Below are 22139 nucleotides of genomic sequence, written 5' to 3'. Positions count from 1 at the left end.
GCTTCATCGCGAGGCTAATGTGTGTGTGTGCCAGCGTCACTTTTATGCATCCGGTTATGCCGTCACATGTTACGTCATGACGCAACACCAATCAGGATTGGATTAGTTTCATTCATACTTCAGAGGCGCACGCTAAGGGAGCGTCCCCAAAGAGTCGTTTTCAACGACGCAGTGTCTCGTTCCCTTCTCAGGGAACAAGGGTTATAGTCATAACCCGAGACGTTTTTCTGAGGTAATGTGTTATGTAAAATTTCATAAAATTGGTATCAAAAAAAGTATTGTTTGGAACTGGTATCGAAATCAAGGTATCGGTATCGAAATTTTTTGAACGATACCCAGCCCTAATATTATATTTATACCTGAGAATGCTTTGACGCGTTTCCACAGCGCATGATACTTAAGGGAACGTCTGTCAATTTGAGAGTCTGTCAAAACAAATAATCTAATGACAAAGTTTTAAAGCTATTTCTTATAAAAAAATGTTGGCCTTCAAAAGCCCTAAATTGCACATATGTTGGTCAGAGAAATCCATATTTTCTCGGGGGAGCATGCCCCCGAACCCCCCTAACTACCGCACATTTCTGTCAGTTTTGGACTTCCCATCTTTATATTTAAATTTACATTGTGAAAAACAAGGTTGTGTTCCATATTGTGGTGTTCAGCAATTTTTACATAGTTTCGTCATCATATCAGTGTAGATGTAGATGGACCAAAATAAAAACATTAAAATAAGTATTAAATAAGTATTGTGATACTTGGTGCCACAGTGACAATCTTGTCCCAAAAAGTATTGCTATACCACGATACTCAATATGTAGTCCCATGGCGAGTCATTTTTCCCTATTGCACCAACACAAAATTTGAGGGTTCCCCCACCTGCCAAATCCCACTTTAACCACTGTATATATATATACGCTTCAGTTTCAGTTTCCACTGCTTGAAAAGCGAACCGATGCTCACAAAAGCCTAAAGGTAGGCCAACACACAAATTTGCTCAAACATCTTTTAATTATCTCATTAAACCCTGAATAGTAGTCATAAAACATGCATTGGGAGTGAAGTTAAAATGTGTGTGCTTGACCCAGAAGCTTTTCTTTTTTTTTCTCACAATGCAATGTCTTTACAGTATGATACTGTAAAATATACATCATGTTACTGTTTTATGAAAATGCAGTATAATGCTCTTAGAAATTACCTGTAAATGTACAGTAAAGTTTTACAGTGTGGACTCAAACTCAAGCTTACATGTCCTTTTGGGTTGATTCATTTTTTTTGCTCACAAGGTCTGTCCTTGGGCATCAGTCACAGTCTTGTTTGGCAGGCATCTTTACAGTTTGGCGGCATGGGTATCAGCCTTCCCATAGTGTCAATACCATGATGCAGCATTCAGTTCCCTTGTAAATGGAACATCTCTGGGTTTTGTATGTAATCTGTCTTCTTGTAATGTAATTTGCTCCCATGGTTCTGGTGCTTATTGACCCAAGGAAAACTTTTTGGTATTCTAGTCCCTACAGTAGATATGGCTCATGGTCATATGGTCTCTCCAACAATGTACTGTGTAATTTTACCCAAAAATAATGGCATGTGTGCCCAAAACACAAAGATGAAAAGTATTCAGATCCCATCATTTTAAGGTCAAAGTACGAGGGGTGTACATTGTTGGAGTACAATAATGGAAGTAGTAAACTCTGGTAGTATCACTCTGTTTTGTTGTTTCTTTATCACAATCTATAATTAAAAAAGAAAATTATTAAAGCATGACGTTTGCAAAATGTTTTGGGGTTTAAATGTTACAGTGTTGAGAATCAGCAAAAATGTCCTTAACTAGCAAATAATATTGGCCACACCACACTGCATTATTCTAGTTCTCTCTTGTTAATTGTATTAATAAATAAGTTAAATGGCAAAATGCTTTATGAGCCAAAGCATTTCAGAAAAAATATTGAAACATGAAAAACATGATTTTTTTTAATTACAAAATTGATTAAAATATGTTCCATAAAACGATTCAAATGTAATTGTGATGAATAGGTACATGCAAATTTAAAACCATTTAAGGAGCTCTTTTGTATTACACATATTTATAGTGACACATAACACACAAATAGCACAGTTAGCAATAGGATTGAGAATGTCACAGCTTTAATAAGTTCTGTAGCTATTTTCAGAAACCTGTCATGAGAACCTTTTGCATCTTTCCATAGTGTGCTGGCAGGTTATAATGGCACCATCTTTGCCTATGGCCAGACCGGAAGTGGGAAGACCTTTACAATCACTGGAGGTGCAGAGCATTATAATGACAGAGGGGTCATTCCCAGAACTCTTTCTTACCTTTATCATCATATCAGCAAGGTCAGTATACATTTTCATATGTCATGTTGGAACCATGGATTTAGATGGTGAAGGCTGGCAAATATTTATGCAAAGCATTCTGTTATTCCAACTGGTAGTAATATTTTAGTTTTTAGTTAATAATTGGTCTGTTTTTATGTACAAAATAGTTGTATATCTGTTTGCAGGATAGCAGTATGGTCTATACAACCCACATCTCTTACCTAGAAATCTACAATGAGGCCGGCTATGATCTGCTGAATCCCCAACATGAAGCATCTCGTCTGGAGGACTTACCGTCAGTCTCTGTTTTTGACCCTTGTTCTTTTTCAATTCTCATAATTGTTGATTAACTTAACTCTTCATTATATCAGATCTGATCTATCATGATATAGGTCAAACTATTTTGAAAATAGACAATGCCCACTTCTGAGCACACAAGCTGAACTTTAAAGGAGTAATGGCACTTTAAATCCACTGTCACTGTTACTAGCAGTATTGCTTCTCACTTTTTCTCTCTCTTTTTGCTGTTACCTCTCTATGTTTATTCATCCATATCTTTGTTCATATTTCTATTTCTGTGCAGTTCAAAAGAAAAGATGTTGATATAAATTAGTATAAATTAATACGTCCAACTGGCTAACTGAGCAATTTTTTATTGATTTCATGTTAGTGTCAAAAAGAAAAGAAAAAGTTAAAATATATTGATTGATTTGGTATCCATCTCTGATTTGTTTTTATATTCAGTGATTAACAAACTAACAGACCTTGAATCCCTTGGGTGCTTGATTATTTTATTTTTTTTCAATAGAGTTGCTTACTTTTTCATGTTGTTTAGTTTATCACTTAGCCTCATGTGAGCTCTTGTCACAACAGATGACTTAGTTTTTGTTGTAACGCAGCCACTTCTACAAAAAAGAAAGAAAGCATCATTTTAGATGATTAGTTATTAAACTCAACCCTTCCTTCTGGTTCTGTTCTCACTCTCACTCTGTTCTCACTCCACACTCTCATGAATGTTTGAGCTTCAGTACAAGTTTTAAGCATTGTTGACAGAATACCACAGATGTTTAAAACTAGATGTTTAAAGCTTAAAACTTCTATTATATTAACATGTAAGACATTAAACCCAATAATGTTATCATGAGTGCAAGGATGCTGGAAAAAAGCGTTTTCTGTCCACCCACAGCAATTATGCCAAAAAAGCAAATGTGCATTGCATTGAGTAGTCCTGCTGAAAATACATGCCCATATTTTTCACATTATATGTCCTCTGATTAAAGGATTAATTGTGCATGCGAGTGTGTTGAGTATGTCTCTGGCCCTGCAGTCTACACGGCTGAGGTTTATGATTTGATGAATACCTACTTCCCACACTCGCATTATACTCTGTTTGCTCATCTTCTTAACATTTTGTCATTAATTTAGGAGGGTGACAATAATGGAAGACTCAGACCAGAACATTCACCTCAAGAACCTGTCGTTGCAACAGTCGGCCAGTGAAGAGGAAGCTTTGGATTTGCTTTTTTTAGGAGACACGAATCGTATGATTGCAGAGGTGAGGGCATAAGTTTGAATGTAAACGTTGATTCAGCTCTCTATTGGCATCGTACTCTTTGGCCATGTTCAGTTCACGTAGTCATTGTTTAGGATTGACAACTGTTTTTGTAAGACTTTTTTTTTTTAAAGAAACAAAAAACACATTTTTTATATTTTCAATCATTCTAAGTGTGTACAAAATTTCTTTACATTTGGCACATTTTACTTATTAGATATCTCCAAACCAATAGCAGAAATCCACCCACCCATCCATCCATTCTCCAAATTGCTTTTTCTATGTAGGGTAATAACAGCAGTATGTGCACACAGAGAGCCACTTCACAGGCCAGTCTCGAAATGATTTCTTTTTTGCCTTATTGCTCACTTGAATTAAGCTGATTAGCTGATCATAGTAAAGGTCATTCTTGGTCAGCTGCTCTCTCACAGAGCTTGGTGAACGGAGCACAAATAGTGTAATAATCACATGTTGTAACTGCGTTACTTGCATTAAATATTTTTCAAGACATTAAACAGAAAATATTAATCACAGAAATTAACTTGTTATTTTTGACATCACTTATATAACATACAAAAAAAAAAACATGGGCTGGGATCTCAGATAACAAGAAAAAAGCAAAACAACAACAACAACAAAAATGCCTATTTACTCCTGTACTCTTAAGTTAACAAAAAAGAGGAATAAAGTTACAATAATAAAATAGACGGAAAACTAGTCATCATGCGAAAGGTTTTCCCAGTGTCATTCATTTCCACGACTGAACTGTGCTGAACTATGCTGAACGTGTGGTATCTGTAACAATGAGTCAGCGGAGTTGGGATCCATGTGTGGTTTTATTAAAAGAAGCAATAGTGGTACAAAGAGTCAAGGGTCAATCATCAGCAACAGATATATCCAAGGCAACACAGGAGGCAGGTACAGTGTCAGGGCAGGCAGCAAACAATGCAGAGTATATCCAAGCAAACGAGGCAAAATTACAAGGGCAGGCAAGCGAAGAGTCGTAACAGTGAAAACAGTCCAGGGTCAAACACAAAACAAACAGATTACTAGGAGAACACTCAGAAATGTCAGCAGAGCAGGACAAGACTTTGCAAAGAATGCATGAGAAAAAGCTGAACAAATAGTCCAAGGAATGAGGATCAGGTGTGCAGGTAATCAGTACCAGATTCGGGGTAATGGGAAATGGAGTTTGAGGGAGAAAGACAATACTCAGGTGAGGGAGCCATCTGGTGGTGAGCAGGAGGAACCACAGAGGCTTGATTTGTGACAGCATCCTACTCTTTGACCATGGACAATAATTGTACCATCATATTTTATTTTTCTATGAGTCCTGAGGCCTTGCTTTTCCCAAAAAATCTTAACCTTGGGATAGGCATTGCTCTTTAATACTATTCTCTGGAGTCTGACCAATTCAATATTAATTAATTAAATATTTATAATATACATCTGTTGTTTACAGGAATGTGTTTATATTGCAGACAGTCTTTTTTTTTTTTTTTTTTACTATTATTTGCTCCTTTCGATGTGATATATTGTTAATTGCCTTTAAACGGTTGCATAACATTTGGAACTTTCCATGAAAAAGGTGTTCTATATTTAAAAGCAGTAAATTTAAAAATACTTTATCTAGTGAGAGAAATATTAGATGTGTAAAATAAACTGCAATGTTAACACAGTTAACAGTGTTTTGTGTTAACATAAAATGAACATACAAATGCATCAGTTCCATACGATGGTCTGTTACAATGCTGGTCTTGTCCTTGATTGTATTTAACAATATATATATATATATATATATATATATATATATATATATTTTTTTTTTTAAATCAAGCATCAGTGTAGTAGGTATCATTTAATAACAAAGAAGATATAGCAGAACTCAGATGTAGGTGGTATACTGAACACAGAAGGCAGATGAGAAACAACAGAACAGGTATAAATATGGCAGGCAGAGATAATGACAATAGATTTTGGCAGTAGATAAGAGAGAGAAAAGACTTAAGATTGATGATGATGATGATAATGATGATGATGATGATGATGATGATGATGATGAAGGTAAGTATTCCAGCAAACAGTGGTAGGTTTTCTAGAGGTACGTTTTTAGAGGTAAGTTACAGAAACCCTCAAGCCAGTGCCACCATTACTTCAGTGTCAGCTTTATGGACAACAGCTCCCAGTTGCCAATTTCATATTTGGCCTTCGCAGTCGAAAGCTTTCAGGAGCTTTGAAGGACCTGCGCCTGGACACGACGACAACGCAGTCCTGAAGTGTCAACTAGTCTCTCCCCTGTGAAGTTCTCCTTACCTTCCCTTTACCTCTGTGCAGATAAAACGTTGTCGGGATAATTCCGGTTCACGTGGCTTCACGGAAGCGATAAATAATTCTGTATTATAAATGTTAAGGCCAGACAAGTAGTTTGTTGAGGGTTGGTTTGTAAAGAAGGACAACACACCTGCACACATATATATTTAAACGTGCATACCTATAGACTAAACACGTAATATGCCTGTGCACGCAATCAGCGTTGTCACAGGTTCACGTTTTTAAAGTTTGCACAGAGAGAACTTAAGGGTTTTCTGTTAGAACGGTGGCGTGTTAGTGGCCCCAAAGTTAATAACGAATGATCGTTTGATGGAAGTGAATCAATCAAATTAATTTCCTATTATCACTGTAAAGCTGCTTTGAAACAATCTATGTTGTTAAAAGCGCTATATAAATGAAGGTGACCTGAGTAGTAGGTACAAGAAAAATAGCTTAGGAGGAGTAAATCCAGTAGATCCAGCTTTGAAAAAACTGTTACCCCTCGCAAGTTCTCCAGAGTTGCTGGGACATGAGAAAGTTGGAACATGAACTTAAATGTGATGTTGTTAAGTGCTTGGTAATCAGTGCAGGGCCACCTGTCTTCTTGGACACAATGAAGAAGCTAGATACAGCAGGTGACTTGAATGGATAAATATAGCCTTGCTTTAATGTCTCACTGATATACTTATTCATCGCTCATTGTTCAGGCGAGGACAGGGGATAAACTCTCCCATATGACAAGGAAGCACCTGGAAGCCGGTCAATGGTTTAGTCACAAGGGCCATGAGGAGGAATTTGAGAGGTGCACTTGGGGCTAAACACATTGTGGAACTGGCAGTACTATTGTGGAATAGAGATGGATGACTTAATAAAAGGACTCTCAATGGTAGTGGTTCTGAGGTGATGGTTGGAGAGAGCTCATCACCAGCTGAGAGGGAGGAAGGTGTTGAGCAAACTTTAGACAGCTATGGAAACATTGATTTCCCTGGCACAGATCTCGTTTGTGGATCAGGACAGCACATGAGAATGTTTGATGAGCCAGGGACGGCCGAGGTCATTTTTAGATGAAAGGGGCATTCCACCCATTTGAACATTGTTTTTTATTTAAAGTGGGTCATATATGTAGTCGAAATGTAAAATAAATTTTGAATTTGGTGCCTTCGTGACCGAGGAAAGACAAAAAATAACTTCAGGACGCATTTGTATGAAAGACAACAACTCCCACAATGCACCACAGGATGAGGAACTAGTGCTTGTAGTCTCAACAGAAATCCCCCCCTCTTACACTTCCTCCTACAATGACGCAAAATGACGATTTTTGTGTCATTGTAGGAGGAAGTGTAAAAGGTAAATAACGGATTTCTCCCGTCTCAGGGGAAAATGAGAGAGTGTTGCACGACCATTCAATAGTATGACTGGTTTCTAACAATGCAAAGCTTAATGCAAATGGGTGGAGTGTCCCTTTAAGAAAATAAACTACTCAAAAGTCACCATATACTTAACAGACACTAATCATACAAGTTTCTTTGGGAGGATGATTTAATGCTGTAAATCATCTTGAGTTTTCTCAGGAGGTCATGTGAATATACTTGTCATCAACAACATTTGAGGATAAGGATAAAGACTCCTTGCACTTTATTACAACAGACATATTTATTTAATATAATTTGACCATTTTATTGTTATTTGCTGTAACAGTAATTTATTCATCCCTGGTCTCTATCTACATTTCCATCTTTTTGTAGACTCCCATGAACGAGGCTTCCACACGGTCTCACTGCATCTTTACCATTCACCTGTGCAGCAAAGAGCTGGGCTCAGCCACGGTACGGTGCTCAAAGCTGCACCTGGTGGACCTGGCTGGGTCTGAAAGAGTGGGAAAGACAGGTGTGGGAGGTCAAATCCTAACAGAAGCTAAATATATTAATCTCTCCCTGCATTACTTGGAGCAGGTAGGAGGACTTTCTTTGTTACAGATGTTTTTTTAAGGTGCACTATGGAATTTTGGTCTCTCCGATACAACCTCTGTTCGAAGCATAGAATCACAAGTTACTTGGAGAATTGTTTTATGTTTCATGTTGTGCATTCAGCTCTTTTGCGAATGGTTTGAGATTAACCCATAGTTGCCTGTGATTTCCATATCTGAATAGATCTGCATTTATCTGATCTGGAAATAAAACCAAACTGCAAAATAATAATATATGTAGTGTAGCCTATATATCATTTGGAAAGCTGAACTGGTGCAAAATAAAAACACATTGCGTTATATGTATTTTTAATAATACACTTTACAGAGTCATGACAGCAGGTATTTCAATGAATGCAATGTGTGGCACTGTCGCTGATTCATGCTGAAAATTCGTTCATACTGTGCCAGTTTGTCTCATTTTTAGAATGATTATTTATTCCACGGTAAGAACAACATAGTCTTGTGATCTGTAGATAAACAGTTTATACAAAATTAAATGATGATAAGGATATTAAATCGAGCTGTAAGGTTGTGTGTCTTTAGCGCTCCAAAGACTTTATAGCCTTTAAGTAGCTTTTAGAGCTCTTAAAACTTTCAAAACAAAATATATATTTTCCAGAAAAAAGCTACTTTTTCCAACGATTAGATTAATCCGTTAAATCCTTAATGTCCGATGGAAACTTATTCCACCTGTATATTCGAACGTCCTATTACCACGCAAAGTCTTACACTTACATAGCTTCAAATTTATAATACTTATAATTTATAATACTATTTGTAATAATGTCCATATCTTACATTAACCCGACAGAAATATGAGTTAAAAATACACTGGGGCCCTATTATTAATTATTTGATGTAACATTTTTAGTTTCAGGAATGCTAACCGTCTTTCAATAGGTGACCATCCTAGCTGCTGAAAGTGTCCCAGTATCCACATGAGTAAAAGAATGATATCCTAAAACTACACTCAGTAATTTATTTTGTGACCTTTGTAACTTTGTCATCCACATAGATTATCCATGAACAACACGCATACTCAAGTTGACTTTGTACTAGGCCTGTAGCAAGAACCTTTAAACTTTATTTATTTTAAAAAAAGAGCATATCTAGCTATAAATTTAATTTGAGCATTAACTTTTCCTAAACCTTTCCAGGCCATACTTACACCACTTAAATTATTATGTCACGGCAGGTCAAAAAGTGAAGCGAGGATTCAAGTGCAGATAAGGATATTTATTAAATAAATAAACAAAACAAAATTACAAACACAAACCTCCCATTATTATTAATCAATAATCAGGTAACAAGATGTATATGTGTATATATATATATATATATATATATATATATATAAAAATATATGCACACATTAGCAAGACATAACGTAAACACATAAGGATGGACAGCGTGAACTGTAAACATAAAATTTGTCAAGTCCGACCGAACAACTCAAAATAATCAATATTCTAAGCTTACCTTAGAGAATTGGGGCAAAACACAGTTTTTATCACTGATTTTTCATGTATACTCAATAATAAATTTTGTTCATTTTTACCTGAATCTTCCATGGTGTACTATTAACCAAAAATTATGACTTGAAAAATATTATAATTTAAATAATTGTGTTTATTATAAATAACTGTATATAATAACTGTTTATACTGACATGACCTTTCTTTGTTTTAAAAGGAGTTTGAATCATATTATGGAAATTACAATTTGGTGGTCTCCATTTGCTTTCTGGTTAAGGTCATCATAGCCCTGTCGGAGAAGCATAGGTCCCACATCCCCTACCGCAACTCCATGATGACCTCTGTGCTTAGAGACAGTTTGGGTGGTAACTGCATGACCACCATGATCGCTACTGTGTCTGTGGAGAAGAGGAACATTGCTGTACATCTCTTAACCTCAATAAAAAAAAAAAAAAAAAATTTGCATGAAAGGCAATATTATTATTTTTAAATCTTCACAACACTCATGCACATGATTCCCCTCCTACCCTCCCTCCTCCTTCTCTCTCAGGAGTCTATGTCCACATGCCGTTTTGCTCAGAGAGTGGCTTTGATTAAGAATGATGCTTTGCTTAATGAAGAACTGGATCCTGCTCTGGTGAGTCTTACATTATCATTCATCTTATTTTATTTCTTTAAAGGTAGTGTAATTTTACACATGTTTGAGTATTTTCTTGTATCCCAGTATAATGGGCAGGGGTAAATATAAATAAGACATTCGTAGGTTGAATTCCTGGAATTGCTGGAACCCTATTGTGTTTGTACTGATATTCCTCTTCTTCCTCTTCTCCTTCTTCTTCTTTTTTTTCTGTCATAAAAGTGTATGGGTGTTGAGGTGCAGTCACATTTACCATCGTTCTCCAAAATGTTGCGGGCAAATTCCAGTCATTATTCCATTAAATCAGACCCTAGTCACCTCTGTAAAAACAAGAAATAGTATAGATGTTCAGAATAGAAAAAAAAAAAAACATAACTTAACTCAATAAATACATTTCGCTGTAACTTCCACTGGTCGTATCATCATCAAATTTCTTTGGTTTTGGAATAATGTGGAATGTGGAATAATATGAAACTACTTTTCACAATTATCTCCACTAAAGCTGGAAAAACATAGTACTACACATGGCAGGCACATCAACACCAAAACTCCTATCACTATCAGCACTGTATGTCATATCCAATATTCCCACCCTCCCCAGTGGTTGGTGAACCATTCAAACCAATGGATATAATGAATGTTATCACTTCTGAGTAGTTCTTTTACAGCCATTATCATGTTCTCAATAATATTGGTTATTTTGTCACTATAGTCTGGAATGTAAAAACAACATGATGTATCCCAACATTTTGCACACTCCTTTCTCAGCAGTTAAAGGCACAATATGTATTTTTTTTGCTTTAAAAATATAAAAAATCACTATATCTATGTTATATATTTTTTAAAGTTGTGTATTTACATTATCCCGACAGTTCCAATTAACTTCTAAATCCAGAGAAATTAATATTTTAATTCGAAGACACGGACCGTGTCTTTATTTCCGTTTTGTCGCCGTCAATGCCGTCATATCCGTGTTGTCTCTGGTTTCCGCTCGTGCTGCCATGGCAACCAGAGCTATGACCCAGAGCCCTCTGATAGTAACCAAACTGACACGGACAACTGTGTAGTTCGCAATGTCTATCTGCACGCTGTTGTTGTTTCGTTCAAACATTATGGACCATGGCAAGCAGACTTTGGATAAAAAAGGAGAACTAAACCGAGAATCAATATCAGCGCGGTGTTTTCGAGATGCCGAGAGCTCCCATAGACAGTATATAAACGAGAGCTCCACGTCCGAGACTTCGACAACTCCTACATGTACTTTATTAAACAGGTGAGCACATTTACATAAAACTAATCAATATTATATAGTTCAACGATGATAAAATGTTAGAATATGATCTGTATGTTATTCTAATGTTGATCTAGCTTACTGCTAGTCTCATACAGACAAACTAACGTTAACACATACATTTCAACACATTCAAATGCAGTTTAGAGTGATAGTGTAAATGTTAGACCAAGTGAAACAGTGCTGCATTACCTCACAAGTTTAATTTGTCTAATAAACTGACCTGTGAGTAGTAATTCTGCGTGTAGTTCGGTAGAATGAAATGTCCATATTCCTTTTATATCCGCGGGACTTGCGTCGCGTGTGGAGCTGATAGCTGTCTCTTATCAATCCCGAACTGCTTCATATCACAGTCATGATAAAAGCATCGATGTATTCAGTCATCCATAAACATTATTAGATCGGCCGGCTTGACGTTGACGACAACATCATAATTCTTAGCATGTGTTGCGTCATCAAACTACGCCTTTGTTATTGTAAATAGGTTAGCGACCCCTAGTGGCGAAAAATTCCATACTGTGCCTTTAACATGTCTAACAGTAATCTATTATGTATAACAACATCTCTGATTTGTTTCATTTCATCATAAACCATTGTCAAATCATTATCAGTGTTGTTTGCTCTTTTCAACACAGTATAGCCAACATGAAAAATAAAATAATAGAACATAAAATAAAACATAAATGAGCATAAACCTAAACTTTGTAAAATACTCGTTAGCCTAGTTACTGAACAAGAACTGTCTGATTTTCATAATCCCCTAATAACTTCATAAATCTCCCGGTTTGATGTCGTGCAGTGGTGTATCAGCTGCTTTTCCTTGAGCTGCTTTCACCTAAACATAAATGTTAGATAGGATAGAAGACATTTCTTTACATCATGTTCACACAACTCGGGTTGATGTTGATGGCACTCCAAACAGACTTCTATGTCTTAATTAAAAGACTGCATGCTCTGTAAGGAGTCAGAAAAATCAAGGTTACGTTCAGATAACATGGTTCACACAATCTCCATTATTTCTGTGACATCAGCTTTTCAGCTGCGTCTGCCATGCCATGTCCTATAGAAATAAAATATTTCTTTTTACATTTCAATATTTCTTTTCTTTTTACAAATATAAATTCCTATCAGGTAAAAAAATAGCAACCAACAAATTTGACACTAAGCCAGCATGTATAATAGGACGACCATCTGACTTCAACATTTTTCGATGTTTCCACAATGCCCCAAAATCATGAGCAACCCCAAACGAAAAACAATAGTTTTTAAATCGTCATGCATTTCCCTGCCATTAATTTCCAGGCTTCAGTTAAAGCCACACACTCAGCTGCTTAAGCATAATAATTTGAGGACAACAGCCCTAAGACTAATACTTCAAATTCAGTGGTCACTGCCTATCTTGCTCGATTCAGGCCTGTTGTTTTGTCTCTGAAGGCACAGCCAACTACAAACAACACATTCTCACAGTTTTCCAGTCTTTTGTCTGTCCGGTCAGGTCATGGTGTACAGATGTAGTCAAGGATAGTCACACAACAGTGATGTTCCCATCCTCCTCCTTTGTTCACCCACCTAGCCTTTCATAAATGTGACTGGGCTCTCTTGATAATTTGATAGTGACTTAGCCAATTTGTCACTTTTTTCTCTGCCGTCAAGTCTATTATTTTACATTTATCATTCTGATCACAAATAGTTGACTATTTACATTTAGACTCTCAGTTGAATTTAGACAACTGTTTTTAACCCATAATGGACTCAATCTTCAACTTCACAATTCCAATTTACATAAATATTCTTAAACGTATTAATCCAGAGAGTAATTCAAATCAACATCATAAATGACAAAAGTAGTCATAATTACCAGTAGCAGACAGAGCTGGATAACTAATCCATTTAAAGCTCGTCTTATGTTCTGCTTGATCTTTTCCATCAGATTCACTCCAGTTAACAGCTTCTTTAAAGTCGGCATGAAATCAAAATGGACCCTATTTACTTTGTTAGCGCATATTACTAGTCTTGTGGTGAACAATTAATCCGTGCAAGTTAAAACACAGAAAAAATTTTTTTGGCTTCGTAATCTTTAATCAAAATCTGAAAATGCCCCTCCCCTCTGCCTTGGAGGACCTTCTCTGATGACGTAGGTTTGAGGACTTGGGTTGGGAAACGCTTAACCACTCCCCTCAAACCGTTAGTCTGTAATGAGCGAGAGATGGAGAGGAGGAGCACTAGAGTAAAACCCTGCCCTCTGTTCAATATTCCTTTTCACTGGGAAATACGTCACAGCACTGGAGAAAAGTCGTTTGCAACTTCCGGTTCACGCGGACTTTAAAGTTTGTCGTTTCACTTAACCCATCTGTAATGATAAAACACTCATTCCAGAGGTTAATGACACAATATACACACAATAGGGACACAATAGAACACCAAACTAACACAAACAATACATAAAATGCAGTCACCATACACACACTCATACTAGACACGTATGACTATAAACTGCTCATAGTCAAGTTGTTTTTCCTTTCTTTTTTTAGCAGTTGGCTCTAAAATTATTTACTTCACAATATTCTTTTTTACGTTTGACCTACTTTTACATGGTCTCTTAACTAGTTCCAAATAATGTCTGTTCATTATTAATTTGTTTTTATAAAAGTCATCTGGGTTGTTTTGGTTCTAATATCATTTCTTTGTTTTGTTCAAGCTTTAGCAGATAATAGTCAGACATAACACCATCTCTGTCTCCACTCAAACAGTCTCTCTCTCTCTGACTGCACAAATAATGTTTTCAACAGCTGCTTAATGCTCTAATTTAGACAAAATGTAATATTAGATTCATTACAATAACCTTTTTACCATTCACAAATGTTAAAATGTAAATCTTTAACTTCCAAAGAAGAACCATTACAACAATCTAAAATACGTTATTCAAGTAACATTTCTAAGGTTATCTTTAGTTTAAATGCTGGATTCACTTAAAGCCCATGTTGCAGGTTAGAGTACCCAGTAAGCCAATGTATAGAAAAATAATGTAGGAACTAGATTTAAATATAAACATATACTTATAAAACGCTATTTAGGCTTCTGGAGTCGTTTTTGTGAGAGAATTTTACTTCCGCATTTGAAAACCACCGAACCGGAAGTTACGTAACATGAGGTAGAGCGGTCAAAGTAAACAATAGGAAAGCAATGGATCGCAATGACAGCTCGGAAAGCTGGGGGAATTGTAGACTAAATGTTTACTCGTATGATATATATAATTCATATGTAATTGATATATGATGATATCGTATAATAAAGAGCCTGATATGAAGCCAAGTGAGCAGGACAGGCCAGGGTTAGACAGAACAACGGTGAGTTGTGGTGTGAGGAGAACAGGGCGAGAGAACAGTGTTAGCTTATAGATGTATTCACGTTAGCCGACGATATGTACAACACTATGCTCAGATCATAATACTTTACAGATTATTATCATCATGTACCCAGGCAATAGCAAAGCTAGTATTTAGACCCTTACCTGCATGTGTTGTGTGTGTCAGCCATTAGGAGACAGTTTCCAGAGGAAGGGGGACTTTATAAAGGCTTTGAATTGACCCATTTGGTGACGATGAATACATTTTTTTTATCACAATCACAACTGTCTTACTGTATAAAAACTTTATATGTAGAAACAGCCAACACAAACATTAAAGTCGGTTTGTACAGATTGAAAATGAATTATAGAACATAATATATTATATTTATATAATAATAATAATAATAATAATAAGTGTCGGCTGCAAACTAATAACAAACACATAAATGCATTACATTACAAGTTTATGTAGGATATGTTAATGAATTAAATTAAGACAAGGCACATTTTGTAAAACCGATGTACAATAAGTGATCTCTGACGGATCCATGAGCGTCATGTTTCCCGCTGGCGGCCGAACCACATGCTGACGGCGGACCGTCAAAATTAATTCTGAATGTGCTGTACTCTTTAGATATTATTTGAAAATAACCCTTGTGTTTAAAATGTACAATATGCAGGAGTTGATCCTCAATACCCACTTTTGGCTGTGTTGTTCCTAACTTTTGATTTTTTTTACCAATTGTACTCAAACTTTTTAATAAAAAATAAAAATAAAAAAAACACAGTGTGGCGCTTGTAACCTGTAAGTTTAACGAGGTTACATAAGCACAGTCCTAATAGTATGCTTGTCCTCTCCCTGTCAATCTTCAAACAGTACATCCATGATTATTATACACAGAATTCCACAAATCCTATGTATGTGTACGTTTTGCACAAGGATACAGTGGGCTCAAGGGCTTGTTTCTTCCTTGCAAACTGGGGATGGAAGTGTGGAAGGACACTGGAATTTGTGAAAATGTCAACTGTTTAAAGCCTTTCTTTAAAGTGAATTTCGTTTTGTATAAATTGTATCTTAATTTTAATATTTTTTTCATCAAACCATTGCCTGGATTTAGGCCTAATTAATAAGAAGCAAATATAACGAACAGACAATATAATCATGGAGGCGCCCGCGCGCGGTCACTTTGCATTACACGTGAACTGGAGCGCATCTCATCCTAACTTAACGAAACTCAGGGTATGCCTCCTCGCTGCCTGCTGTGAGTGTGTTTGCTTCGGTGCTGTAAGCTCCGTCTTAGCCTCGTATTTCTTTGTTTTGAACCATCATTTACTACAATTTGTAGTTGTTTATACTAAATACAGCTTACCCAACATCTCAGATTGACATCGCTAGCTTCCGTTACTACTAACACAACACGCTAATTCGCTACTGCTAGCCTGTTAACGCGCCACCCGTGCGCTCAGCTGTTTTATTTATTTATTTTTCTCTCGCGCGCTCGCGCCTTTGAGTTCATAAAAGCTCAGGTAAGTAATAATCAGTCAACAAACACGGTGAGTAATGTCTTGTCCTGTTATTGTCACCTGCACTTCATGTCACATGTTTAGCATAGACTTCTCTGTTGGCAATGTAGGATTTATATGTGATAAATGTAAGGAGACAGTTAGGCTGACAGAGAAGATTTCAGAATTAGAGACACGCATCCAAACTTTAATTGAGGATAGTAAGAGTGCTAGAGCTTTAGATACTATTTTGGATGCGCCTAGATCATTAATTCCTCTTTGTCTCTAGGATACGTACCAAAAAACTTTAAGCTGGCTATGATTAAACCGCTTGTTAAAAAAATGCAACTTGATCCTTCAGAATTAGTCAATTACAGGCCGATCTCGAATCTACCTTTTCTGTCAAAGATATTAGAAAAGGCAGTATCTTCACAACTATGTTCCTTTCTAGAAAGAAATGATATCTGCGAGGATTTTCAGTCTGGATTTAGACCATACCATAGTACTGAGACTGCTCTCGTTAGAGTAACAAATGATTTGCTCTTATCATCCGATCGTGGTTGTGTCTCTCTATTAGTGTTACTCGATCTTAGTGCTGCGTTTGACACCATTGACCACAACATTCTTTTAAATAGACTAGAAAACTATGTTGGCATTAGTGGAATTGCACTAGCATGGTTTAAATCATACTTATCTGACCGTTATCAGTTTGTAGCAGTAAATGAAGAGATGTCTTATCAATCACAAGTTCAGTATGGCGTACCACAGGGCTCAGTACTAGGACCGCTGCTGTTCACTCTGTACATGCTGCCATTAGGAGATATCATTAGGAAACATGGAATTAGCTTCCACTGTTATGCCGACGATACTCAGCTCTATATTTCTTCAAAACCTAACGAAACTTATCAATTCACAAAATTAACAGAATGCATAGCTGATATAAAAAATTGGATGACTCGTAATTTCCTACTTCTAAATTCTGAAAAAACAGAGATTCTAATTATTGGACAAAAAACTTCCTCACGTAATAACCTAGAATACTGTCTAACACTTGATGGCTGCTCTGTTAAGTCTTCGTCGTCGGTTAGGAACCTGGGTGTGCTCTTTGATACCAATCTTTCATTTGAAAGTCACCTGTCTAGTATCTGTAAAACCGCATTTTTCCATCTTAAAAATATATCTAAATTACGTCATATGCTCTCATTGACAAATGCGGAACAATTAGTCCATGCGTTCATGACCTCAAGGCTAGATTATTGTAATGCTCTACTGGGTGGTTGCCCTGCACGCTTAATAAACAAACTACAGCTAGTTCAAAACGCAGCAGCTCGAGTTCTTACCAGAACCAGGAAGTATGAGCATATTAGCCCGGTTCTGTCAAAACTGCATTGGCTCCCTATTAAACATCGCATCAATTTTAAAATATTGCTGATTACTTACAAAGCACTAAATGGTTTAGCTCCGCAGTACTTGAGCGAGCTCTTAACGCATTATACTCCTTCACGTCTATTGCGATCTCAAAATTCCGGCCAGTTGACAATACCTAGAATATCAAAATCAACTGCTGGTGGTAGATCCTTTTCCTATTTAGCACCAAAACTTTGGAACAGCCTTCCTACCATTGTCCGGGAAACAGACACACTCTGTCAGTTCAAATCTAGATTAAAGACACATCTCTTTGACATAGCGTTCACATAATACATTATAGACTTCTATAATTCAATATTAGGCTGCATAGATTAGGTCAGCTGGAACCGGGAACACTTCCCATAAATCCTGATGTACTTGTTACATCATGAGAAGAATGGCATCTACGCTAATTTTAGTGTCTTTGTTTATCCCAAGGTTTTCCCGCAGCCTGCCGGATCCAGGCCGTTTCCAGATCTGATGAAGGACCTTCGCCTGGACCCGGTGTCAACGCAGTGCTGAAGTGCCAACTAGTCTCTCCCTATGGAGGATCCCTTTCCCACTCTACAGATAACGCGTCGTCGGGAAAACTCAATTTGCGTATCTACCCCGAATTGATAAAATAAAATTCTGAATCAAAACTATAAGGAAACACCAGTAATTTGTTTAGGTTTGGTTTGTAGGGAATTCCAAACCTGCACACATATATTCAAACGCACATAACTATAGAACCCGTTCTTAATGCGCATCTGAACGCCATCAGCGTTTCTCACAGGTTCGCGTTTAAAGTCTGTGTAGAGAGAATGGTGTCGTCTTGGCGGCCCTAATTTAAAAACAAATGATCATTGCGACGGAAGCGAATCAATCAAAACTAACTTTAGCTGGAAAATAACTTTATTAAAGAACCGCTATAAAGCCAAAACAATCTTACGTTAAATTATACATTTATCTCTGTAAAGCTGCTTTGAGACAATCTACATTGTTAAAAGCGCTATATAAATGAAAATGACTTGACTTGACATGAGAATAACATCAAATACACAAAGCTTGAAATGTCTTTAAACGAAATAATTCAAAACGAAAAGAAAAAGGCTCTGATTATGTAATCCATTATGTGCATTTCTCTCGCGCGTTCACTATGAATATGGTGATCGTCAACTTCATCTTTGCAGCCAAGTCGACACTGTAAGAAAACACTAGTTTATTAATAAAAAAATCAATGCACGCGTGTCACCGGATTTACAAATGCACATTTTGCTTGTTGCACGCACACATATTATGTCGAAATAACGAGATATTATGTTGAAATAACATTATTATAAATAATAATACATATTTTAGAATTTTTGATTGAATGCTAAATGTTGCGCTTGTTCAATTTAATAAAATTAAAACTTTAATTGTGATCATTAAAATAATTGAATATTAAATATTTAGTGGCCAAGTTTTGCTAATTTATATACAGTAGATATACTCATTCGTTCCAACGAACTGCCGTATACAAGGCGACATCTAGTGTTTATATCTATGCTCCGCACTGAGCGAACGCAGAGCCGGCAAACGACTACCTCATGTGACGTCATATGACGCGATGGTGAAAAAAAGCGGTTTTTCAACACGGTCAAGGAAACTGTCACGTTTTGTATTAAATTTGTGCCCTTATGTCTTGCAAAACAATTTTTAATCCTGCATTTACTTTTCATATGGTATTTTCATACAAGGTTATATTAATAAAAAAAATAAAAATAAAAACCTGCAACATGGGCTTTAACCTTTGTGATTCAGATTTTCTCTAAGATTTTTTCTCTTTAATCTTTAAAAACAGTCTTCACCTTTAGCCACCACCATGTCTTGGAATTATACTATGCCAGGTCTAATAACCTGCAGTAGTTAAAACTATGATATAGACATATTAGTTCAATATCAACACTTCTACATTTTCCTTGCCCATAAGGCAACCATCATGTTCCTCATATATATTAAGTTCCCTTTCGTGGTCACTCCGAGTTACGTCGGATGACGACGATTGGGGTTTCGCTTAGAAGCCTATCACCTTCGAGTATATAAAACGAGCCAATGGCAATGAAATGCCATGGGTCTGCGGAATTTGCATAGCGTAACTCAGCCCGCCGCAGGGGGTATATAAGGAAGTACGCTGCACAATGCAGACATGCTTTCGCTTCGGAGCCGAGAACTTCTCCACTCCTGCAAGCCAAAGATTCTGAGTTAGTCTTCTCTTACCTTCGAGACGAGCGAGCTCTCCGGTGTTGGTGTGACGGCGATTTCAGCGAGTGCACACTTCCCTGCTGATCTTGTCAGTGATCTGACAGTTAGTGTGATTTCTCCCTGTTCGCTTCAACATCCGCGGAGTTTTCCTCTCACAAAAAGAGCATTGCATGTGGCACGTCTTTTTAAAGATGTCTCGCCCGTGCACTTCTGGTTGTGGTCGCGATGTATTTTCTCCTGATGGGCACAATCTCTGCTTAGCGTGTTTGGGCGTTGATCACGCTGAAGCAGCGTTTGTGGATGATTCATGTTCTCATTGCGGGAACATGACCATCTCCATGCTGCGGTCGAGACTCAATGAGCTCATCAGAGCGAGAGTCCCCTCATCCACACCCCGATCTACGGTCTCCCCGAGAGGCTGTACTTCGGCTGGTGGCCAGGGTGACCTGAGGGTATCTGTGTGGGACAAACCGCCGATACGTCCACGGTCCACACACCCCTCTTCAGCATTGGTACCCGCGAGCGTGCAAACCGAAACCGCCGGTCCCTCTACGGAGGCCCCGCGCGTTTCGTTTGGCGTTCCACAGGAGGATGCAATGTCGATCACTGCATCACAGGGTGGGCATGAATCCTCGGGAAGTGAGGATTCGGCTGTGTTGCCGCCCTCGGGCGTGCCAGCATTGCCCGAGTCTGATCCCGAGCTGACTGCCATGCTTTCCCGGGCAGCCGCGGCCATTGGGCTCGAGTGGTCCCCGCCGCCCGATCCAGTGCGCTCGCGGCTGGATGATTGGTTTTTGGGAGCGGCCGCTGACATTCGTCGCCGCCCAACCCCAATACCATTCTTCCCGGAAGTGCATGAGGAAGTCACGCGGTCCTGGAAGGCTCCCATGTCTTCCCGCGATCGTTCGTCGGCTTTCTCCGCCTTTCCTCCCCTCGATAGAGCTGATGCTTGTGGGTACACTGGGATTCCCACGGTTGAACGTTCTGTCGCGATGCAGCTGTGTCCGGCAGGCGCTTCATCACGTGGTGATCCTAAGCACCCGTCCAAAGCCTGTGGATTCTCGTCCACTCTCGTGGCGAAGTCTTACAGTGCGGCGGGACAGGCAGCTGCCTCTTTGCATGCCATGGCCATTCTGCAGGTCTACCAGGCCCAGATGCTTCGTGACATGCACGAGGGCAGGACAGACCCAGGGCTCGTTGATGAGCTGCGCACCGCCACCGACCTCGCTCTCCGAGCGACGAAGGTGACCGCGCGCTCCCTGGGTTTGGTGATGTCCACAGCTGTGGTCCAGGAGAGACATCTCTGGCTGAACCTGGCTGATATGTGTGAGCCCGAGCGGACTCGTCTGCTGGATGCTCCCATATCCCAGGCCGGCCTTTTCGGCGGTGCGGTCGAGGATTTTGCCCAACAGTTCTCGACCGCCCAGAAGCAGACTGAGGCTATCAAGCACATTCTGCCCCGACGCTCTGCTGCTCAGCCGTCGGCACAGAATCCTCAGCCTGCTCGCCGCCGAGGGCGCCCTCCCGCGGCCGCCCCTCCCGCACGGCCCCAGCAGCAACCTTCACCCGGGCCGCGTTGTGGAGGGAGCCGCAGGCAGGCGCCACAGCCCTCTCCAGCCCCGCCGCCCGCTAAACGCCAGGCCGAGCGGCGCTCCTGAGACGGGCTGCTCAGGGTTGGCTTCAATTCTGTCCCAGGAGCTGGTAGCAGGGCCACTCCTTCCCCCGGTGGAGGGCCGGGGGAGAATCTTTTGTTCTCCACTCCCCGCTGCTCGTCCAACGACGAGCAGTACTTTGATGTGGTTGAAGACAGAATTGAATTCCCCAATCCTGAGCCGACAGAGTCCGAGGGCCGCAGTGCGCGCCACCCTCGGGTCCCGCCACTGCCGCCCTCCTCTGTCCCAGAGGTGTGGGATGACAGCACGCGCCGCCCACGGGCCACGCTCCTCTCATCCCCCTCTGTCGCCAGACCCCTGCCAGAGCACGCCCCCGTGGGACGCGCGCCTTCCCCTGGCCTCCTCTGGCAGGACGCGGTTAATGACCGTGCCCCCGCACAGGGCCGCTATGCCACCCTCGCCGGTGCCGGTCA

The 22139-nt window shown here is 39.0% G+C and overlaps 1 protein-coding gene across 1 annotated transcript in view; it reads left to right on the top strand.

Annotated features, from left to right (window-relative positions):
- The window catches only part of kif6 (kinesin family member 6), a 160541-nt gene that overhangs the window by 56012 nt on the left and 82390 nt on the right, over window positions 1-22139 (top strand). The window contains exons 4-9 of the mRNA XM_084393917.1: window positions 2205-2352; window positions 2520-2629; window positions 3760-3889; window positions 7942-8148; window positions 9918-10061; window positions 10191-10277. Of these exons, the coding sequence (XP_084250043.1) occupies window positions 2205-2352; window positions 2520-2629; window positions 3760-3889; window positions 7942-8148; window positions 9918-10061; window positions 10191-10277 (826 nt within the window). The remainder of the gene's footprint in view (window positions 1-2204; window positions 2353-2519; window positions 2630-3759; window positions 3890-7941; window positions 8149-9917; window positions 10062-10190; window positions 10278-22139) is intronic.

The sequence above is a fragment of the Rutilus rutilus genome (genome assembly GCF_951802725.1).
Source record: "Rutilus rutilus genome assembly, chromosome: 21".
Classification (NCBI taxonomy): Eukaryota; Metazoa; Chordata; class Actinopteri; order Cypriniformes; family Leuciscidae; genus Rutilus; species Rutilus rutilus.
The sequence above is the reverse complement of the archived record's forward strand: the minus strand, read 5'-3'. Positions and strand labels throughout refer to the sequence as shown.